The sequence below is a fragment of the Astyanax mexicanus genome, chromosome 1, assembly GCF_023375975.1.
Source record: "Astyanax mexicanus isolate ESR-SI-001 chromosome 1, AstMex3_surface, whole genome shotgun sequence".
Lineage (NCBI taxonomy): Eukaryota > Metazoa > Chordata > Actinopteri > Characiformes > Acestrorhamphidae > Astyanax > Astyanax mexicanus.
In genome coordinates this window covers 102,495,152-102,503,833 of record NC_064408.1, presented here as the reverse complement: position 1 = coordinate 102,503,833, position 8,682 = coordinate 102,495,152, and the positions used below count along the sequence as shown (strand labels likewise).

Below are 8,682 nucleotides of genomic sequence, written 5' to 3'. Positions count from 1 at the left end.
TATGCATAAAAACTGTGATTAAATACCTGGATTATTCCACCAAATATTGATTTCTGAACTCAGCTAGTTCTCGTTTTCTGCAAATAAATGCTGTAAATGACAATACTTTTATTTGGAGTTTGGGAGAAATGTTGTCCGTAGTTCATAGAATAAAGCAACAATGTTTATTTTACTAAAAAATAAACCTATAAATAGCAAATTAGAAAAACTGATTCAGAAACTGAAGTGGGTTTAGTTTTTTTTTTCAGAGCTTTACAGCACGATAACTAATTTAATTCCTGTGAAAACGCGGTGTGGGCGCTGCACACCAACCTAAGCATTAAAACCGCTCGACTCCTTTTCCTTCTCTACACGCTCGTGTTGAGTTCTGAGAGAAAGAGAGTAGGAGTGTGCGTGATTCTGTGTGAGTGAGTGAGAGAGCGAGAGCGAGAGAGAGAGAGAGAGAGAGAGAGCTACCGTGTGGGTGTCGCCGCTGTGTTTCTCTAGCGTGCTCACAGCAGGCGAGGCGGCAGTAGCAGCAGCAGCTGCGGGCAGTGTGTGGAGAGCGGCGCCGGCGACTAGACGTCCTCACTGGGGGAGCAGGCGGGACGAGAGCGCTGCGCGGAAGAGCAGGATCATCAGCAGCAGTCTTTAGCGGATGTTTTGGACTTTCACCATGTGCCTAAAGCCGGGTTGTGCGAGCGTGTCCCCCCCGTGAGCCGCTCTGATCCCGAGCGGCGTGTGTGGTGAGAGTCTGTATGGAGGCGAAGGAGCGGAGAGAAGTAGTAGCCCGCCCGCTTGCTGCCCCCCTCTCTCCCCGCAGCCTGATGTCTGAGCGATGGTAACGCATGACCCAAGCGGGAGGGACCATGGCTGAGCGGGCCAGCAAATTCCTGCTGATCGTCGTGGGCTCCGTGTTCTTCATGCTGATCCTGTACCAGTACGTAGCCCCCGGCATGATGGGCTTCGTCTCCCCGCACAGCTACCTGGGCGAGGAGGACATGACCATGTTCCCCACCCCGGACCCGCACTACGTCAAGAAGTACTACTTCCCCGTCAGGGACCTGGAGCGCGCCGTGGACTTCGAGATCAAGGGCGAGGACGTGATCGTCTTCCTGCACATCCAGAAGACCGGCGGCACCACCTTCGGCCGCCACCTGGTGCAGAACGTGCGGCTGGAGGTGCCGTGCGACTGCCGCCCCGGACAGAAGAAGTGCACTTGCTACCGGCCCAACCGCAAGGAGACGTGGCTCTTCTCCCGCTTCTCCACCGGCTGGAGCTGCGGCTTACACGCCGACTGGACCGAGCTCACCAACTGCGTGCCGGGGGTGCTCAACAAGAAGGAGAGCAAGGCGAAGAAGCTGAGGTAGGGGCTTGTTCGTTATGTTGTTTTTGAGTTTCTGTCACGTTTACAAGCTTAAAAGCGGCAACTAGTAAGCTATCAACTTTAAGCACTTCTGCAGCTACTCGTGTTTTTCTTTCATTTGCACAAGGCAATGTTAACTATGTTGTTTTTAGGTTTTATGTCACGTTTAATACAATTATAGCTTGATTAAAAGCAGCAGCTTTTATCTTCTTAACTATAGGATAACTAATTAACTAGCTATCAACTTTAAGCACATATGCAGCTACTTGTTTTTTTTTTCTCCTTTGCACGAGGCAATGTTAACTGTGTTGTTTTTGAGTTCCAGTCATGTTGGCAGCAACTCTGATATTCTTGACTATAGGTTACCTCGCTAGCTATCAACTTAAACACTTCTGCAGTTACTTACTTCTGATTAAATTTTATTTGGACAAGACAATGTTTGTTAATTAATTAATTAGCTAGGTTAGCTTCTTAAAAGAAGAAGCTGCTTAAAGAAGCAGCTCTTATCTTTATTTTTTAACTATAGCTAGCTACTTTCAACTTTAAGCACATCTGCAGCTACTTATGTTTTCATTTCCATCTGCACAAGGCAATTTTGTATTTACTGTTGTTTTTGAGTTTCTGTCACGGTTAATACAATTGACAAGCTCAATGGCAGCAGCTCTTATTTTATCTTATAACTATAGCTAGCAACTATCAACTATCACATTTTTAAGCACATATGCAGCTACTTCTGTTTTAAGTTTATTTGCACATGAAGCTAGAGAGAAGCTAGAACGTTTTTTAACAAGACAAAACACAAAAAGCAAAGGGAAGGTTCAAAAAGGGGCATAAGTACTCCCTCTCAAAGAAAGATTACGATAAGGGAAAATAAATATTGAATTAATCCACACACACAATCAATCACAAAAACACAAACACTGTTACACATTTTACAAGATTGAATTCGGGTAGATATGTTTTTTATATAGCTAAGTTGCTACTTTTAGGAGGGAACACCTTTCACTTATAAGTGTTTAGTTAATCTAGGTAACCTAGCTAGTCTTTTAAAAAATTTTGAGAAGATATATAGCTAGCAGAATGAGAGAGCTGTGGGGCTCACCATGGCTCACTCCCAAATGTCTTAGTTTTCAATGAACCATTCTCCACCTCAGTAACAGCAACATCATCCACTACATCAACTACAAAAAGTGTGTTGTTGTGGTGGGAAAAAAGGCTACGTTTCCTGTTTATGCTCTATTAAACAGACAAACAGCCAGCCAGAGAACTGTTGCTACATTGAGCATTGTGCATTGTGTTTTGTAGCTACGGTGAGGAGGAGAAATGGGCGTTAAACGGGGGGTTTAAATCGTTTTGTTGCTTCTACAGTTTCATAAGTTCACTTTCTTCTGCCCAGGTACATCCAAGACTAAAAGCTAACCTAGCTAGTGTCCAACTCTGAACCTTATACACACATAAACACACAGTCTCCCTAAACCACAACAACAGTCAGCTAACCAACACTTCTCCAATAGAGCACTATTAAGTTACCGTACCTAGCTACAGGATATAGGAGTAACATAAGCACATTACAAACATCTCAGACGAAAAAAACGTTATCATATAACGTTATCATATATGTGCGATGTCGTAAATATCCGTAGTTTTATCTTTCTGTCAGCTCTGCTCTTTACCCTCGTCTCCCGAAAGTGAAAGGGGGAAGTCCGCGCTGTCAACACTCTTCTCAGTCTTTCTCCAGACTTTCACCAGCTAAAAGAGCTGAAATCACAGCTGTGCTGTCGGAAAACGGCAAACAGCGTCCGTTTTAATCACTAAAACGTACTTTTCTTGAGCTTTTATCACTCTAAACACAGTAAACTCCTCAACCCACAACCTGGCTAATGCTAATTTGACAAGCGCGTGCTAGCTAGGTTAACTAATTGGCAGTTATTAGCCTCCATTTGTTTTCATTGTTAGCCACGATTGCCTGTTTGTTTTTTTAAAACAGCCTGACGTAAATTATAACAAACATCGTATATTTTTGTTTATAACCTTGTTAGTGGTACATTGTTAAACGTACAATTCACATTTAACACTTAAAGGGCACAAATCTTGCTAAATCAAGCTTACCTTGAACAAGACTTCTCTGCTTCTTCAAAGTTTCAGTAATCAGTATGGGCCTATTGTGGGACAATATGACAAAAAATCATATCTCGATATGCTTCAGAGAAATGGTAATGTGTTATAAAGTTATGAAGGCATCTGTTTTTATTTGTAACATCAAAAACACAGCATAGACATGTTAATAATCTACAACACACTACATCTTGTATAGATGTGATTTTTTCTTTTTTTTTTCTTTTTTTTTTTAAAGAGAGCTGCACTCTGGTAATTCACTTTAATTCTTAGCAAACTGCTCAGTATTGTTTGACATTGTGTGATAACATGGTCATGCTCAACTGTTTGTATGGTGAAATTTACACAAATTGATGGCATTTCTCTGAAAACCAACCCAGCTGGCATGTCTTCGTTGAATCAACATTGGATTTGGTGTTTGATTTTGAAAAGTGAATCAGAGTTAATAGGCCAATGTTGTTTCAATGTTGTATGTTCAACTTTAATAAATTGTAGCTCACATTCAGGATGCTCAAAATGCTCAAAATATCAGGATAGTGTATGGAAGAGAAGAAAAAAAAACTGTTTGCCATACTGAAAAAGAAACAATTTTATTTGTATTCTCTCTGAATATACATCTTTGACTTTTGAATCAAATTCAGTGACCTTCATCGTGATACTGCCATCTAAGTGAGACAGCTTTGGCAGCAAGGCCTCATATTATCTACCTCCAGTTTTAGCCCTCAGGTAACTCTACGTCATGACAGTGAGAAGTTCTGATTACTGATATGTGCTGATTAAAGGATCAGATTTGCTGGAGATCAGGATATTTTCACACAAAAAGGCACAAGTGTGATTGCACCCTATGTGCTTTGTTTAAAACCAAGCAGCTCATGCGCTAAAACCAGCTCACTGTTTGTGTTTTGCTTCGTAGCCTGTTTAATGCTTTGTAATCTGGGAACAGTCTACTTCAGGCAAACTGCTGTTAGCTTAAAGGATAAACGTAACAGAGGATGCTCTGTTGTTTGAGAGGAACATGGCAGTTAAGTCGTTGGGAACTTAATGAAACCGTGGTGTTCGGCAGTAGGGAGAAATCATTCATCACTGCTTAACGCTGAGGAGTGTTTACAGTGCACTGTTCATATATGTGATGCACACTGTGACTCATGTTTCAGACAGCTGTAGTGATGATGGTTGAGGGAAATGAGGCATGTAGGAACGCATCTAGCCCTTTTCCCCTTTATTCCGCTTTTCCTCCTCCTACTCCTTTTCCGTATCCCTCTGCTCAAGCAAAGCCTTTCTGTGGTATTTCTGAAGAACGCTGCACTGAAACCCCTCCACTCCCTGCTGTTCACTCCATAGCAGAGGGAACAGCAGAAAAGAACTGCAGGAAGGTGCCATTTAGGGCTGAATGGAACGGACAGTCTTTCAGGCAGGGCCGGTCGGCTGCAGGGCTTGGCTGATGGAAATTGGGCATTTCATGGATGGTTATGTCCAATCGAGGGCGGGTTGGGGAGGGGTATAAAAACCAGCTCAAGTGGTCTAATGCCTTACACTGTCAGCTGAGCACATCAATTAGGTCCTGAAGCATGGACCTAATCTTGACTGCTCTGCCAGAAGAGCCTGCAGTTATTGCCAGACTACATCACATTCTCGGGCTCACGGCGACAGCCGCACTTCAACAAGTGGAGCGTAAAGGTCCGTACAGGGCACACAGTGGGGCTGTCTTGCCTTCTGATGGTGCCTTTAGTGTTCGGAAGCTAGAAAGGAATTATTGTTGCACAGCTTATGTAGACTTCACAAAGCGGCTTGGGCTGTGGTGGGTTTACCTTGAAGTAGGGGTCATGATAATTGATGTCACGATGTATCTCACATGTATTTTCAGTACTCAGCACTTATGTAGCAACAATACAGCCGATTTAGATCAATTATAGAAAGAGACTAAGAACAAACTGCATAAACAAGGAATTGATGTAGATATGATAGCACCATACTGTTTCTTATGTGAAAACAGGTACTGGACTGCTGAACATATGGAGAGTGTAATTCAGCTTCACACTACTGGTGTAAATACAGATTATGATGTAAGACCTCCTTAACATACTGATGTACACATGCATTTGTTGACTAAGAAGGTGGTCTCAGTCAGTGGTTAATTTGTGGTAGGAGCATGTTCTGACCTTTGTCCAGCTTAACTATCAGAGGTACTCAACAAATTTGAGCTAAACTGCTAATTCTGCATGTATGTTTTAGTCTGGTATATGTCCTGATAATTACTACAGCCATTAACACATGGTATCTGCCAATTCTTCACATTAAACTGCACATAAATCTACACTAGTCAATAACATGGGATCTTATTCTTGTATTTATTTCTTGCTCCCTTCCCAGATGAGTCAGAACAATAAGGAGACAGATCATTTCCACATGGTTTGATGTAATGCGTTTTGTTGTGTCATGCTTAATTTCTTCATAGAAGAAAATGCTTTTAAGTTTAAAAACTTGTTTAGCATGGCCTGGTTAAAACTGTAGGTGGAAATACACTGAATGATTTATTTGGGTCGTTAAAACTTGCTCATGGATGTTTTCTAATATAAAGTCAGTTTTTTTATCTTTAAAAACTTCCTAAAGATTGTAAGCGCAAACGATTTGATTAAAAGTGCAGAGCTGCTGGCCGGGTTATTGACGGCCTTTCCGGAACTGGTGTGTAATTTAGAGTGAGAACTGGATTAATCTCCTGCTCTTTAATGGGTTTTATGGTAGCTGCAGTAACTCATTATGATCATCATAAAGTCTGCAGTAAAGGCTCGATTATCTGCATGTCCCTGGGGAAATCTGTACCCTGTCCACCCCCGACCATCCACACACACACACACACACACTCTGAGGCGCTTTAGTTTACAGCATGGCTCGACTAGGAAGAGAACGACAGCAGCTCTTGAAGAACGTGTCAGGGGTAGTTAGGATCCCCGCCTCCTGCACTGCAGACTGGGCTGGATTGAGGTGGCATCAGACAGATGGCAGTTGTAATGGCATCTGAAATTTGGGGTTGAGCAGCTGTGTGTATCCGTACACTGTGCCAGTGCTCATTTGGTGTCGTGCAGATGTTTGTGGGTGTGTAGTGTCAGAGAGAAAGTGTTTGTAGAGGAATACAAGAGCGCTTCATTTAACGTTGTTCTAATTAAGTCATACTTGATGTCTCCGGGTTTGTTTAATACATTGAAAGATATTCTGCACTAAAATAAACTTGTGCATCATTTCCACATGGATAAAATAAATGACAGTACAAAAAGTCTGCTTATAGTTTTAGACAAAAGTAGTAGGACAGCTGCTCAGTCATTGTTTGTTTATTCTGTTCATTTAAGGGCATTAAAAAGTATTACTTGCTTTGGTTGGGGTATTTGTCTCTACCTTTTAGAAAAGGCTTTCTACCTAATTTTGGTGCTTTGCTGTGAGAATTCGATTGCTGATATTAATAGTGTTAGGCAAAGTAATGCTGTGGTAATGGTATCACATGGTTTTGAACCTGAATGCTAACATCACGAATGCTCTTGGGTAATCGTCCCCCCCTTAAACACACGTAGTCACTGACCGTTCCAACACCCATCTGACTGCATCCCCTAGCAGCAGACTGTTTGCATCATCGGTGCCCTCGACAGCTGCCTGGCTAAACAATTACACAGCAAATACCATTAATTCTTCAGGTTCCTTCCACCCTTGTTTTACGGCCCAGCGTTTGTTTTGGGTCGATTAGGATGCAGCGAGGCTTTTCCCACATGTCTTTGATTGCAGATCTGCCCGGCTGTGCGGGTAGCTAGAAGAGACCCGCTTGGTTGTCACAGATCTGGGTTGGACACAGTAGTGGCACTGATTTTAGACAGTGGGGCTTTTGAGCTAAATTTGGCCCTGAACCTCTTCAGGCTACCGTTCTTGGATATTAAGTCTATTTAAAGGCCCATTTGAACACCTAAGCTGTGAGGAAGAACTCGTTCTGAATAAAGAGGACGAGAATCGATAAGTTAGAGTTTCAGAGCTGATTGGCAATTACTCTAGTCACTTAAAAATGGGGATATAACTATATATATACTGATCATTATAGCCTCTATGGAGGATGGGCTGTCAGTAAGGATGGACTGTTTAATTGTTGTGTGGTTTAACATTGGTGATATATTTGGCCTGTTTCAATCCAGTTTAAAGGGATTCAAGATCGTTCAGGTGGGTAATGTGAGATTCAGTCCCATAACCAAGTTTTAGATGTGTATTACAAATAAATATAAGGATTTGATACTTTCAAGTCTGAGATTTGATTCTTAGTATACATATCTAAATTAGTACAGTATGTAAGACTCTATTCTACCTGATGTTGGCTAGATGTTAACCACCCAAGCTGATGTTTGCTAGATGTTAATTACTCAATCTGATGTTGTCTGGATGATAATTACTCTACCTGATGTTCTTTGGAGGTCAACTACTCTAACTGATGTTGGCAAGATGTTAACTACTTCTGCTGATATTAACTGCTCTAGTGGATGTTAAATACTCTGTGATGTTGGCTCAATATTACATTTTCTGCCAGATGTTGGCTACATTCCTAAATTTCCTTCGGGATAAATAAAGTATCTATCTGTCTGTCTATCTGTCTATCTGTCTATCTATCTATCTATCTATCTATCTATCTATCTATCTATCTATCTATCTATCTATCTATCTATCTATCTATCTATCTATCTATCTATCTATCTGTCTGTCTGTCTGTCTGTCTGTCTGTCTGTCTGTCTGTCTGTCTATCTGTCTGTCTGTCTGTCTGTCTGTCTGTCTGTCTGTCTGTCTGTCTATCTGTCTGTCTGTCTATCTGTCTATCTATCTATCTATCTATCTATCTATGTTAACTACCCAAGCTGGTGTTGGCTAGATGTTAACTAGTCTGCATGGTGTTGGCTAGATGTTAACTAGTCTGCATGGTGTTGGCTAGATGTTAACTAGTCTGCATGGTGTTGGCTAGATGTTAACTAGTCTGCATGGTGTTGGCTAGATGTTAACTAGTCTGCATGGTGTTGGCTAGATGTTAACTAGTCTGCATGGTGTTGGCTAGATGTTAACTAGTCTGCATGGTGTTGGCTAGATGTTAACTAGTCTGCATGGTGTTGGCTAGATGTTAACTAGTCTGCATGGTGTTCACTACTCTAAATAATGTTGGCTAGATGTTAACTGCAAACCCAAACTGATTTTGGCTAGATGTTAAC

General features: G+C 41.7%; 1 protein-coding gene across 1 annotated transcript in view; it reads left to right on the top strand.

Moving 5' to 3' along the window:
• The first annotated feature begins 413 nt into the window (after positions 1-413).
• hs6st1b (heparan sulfate 6-O-sulfotransferase 1b) overlaps positions 414-8,682 on the top strand; it is a 129,276-nt gene continuing 121,007 nt past the window's right edge. The window contains exon 1 of the mRNA XM_022681059.2: positions 414-1,345. Within this exon, the coding sequence (XP_022536780.2) occupies positions 828-1,345 (518 nt within the window). The 5' untranslated portion in view covers positions 414-827. The remainder of the gene's footprint in view (positions 1,346-8,682) is intronic.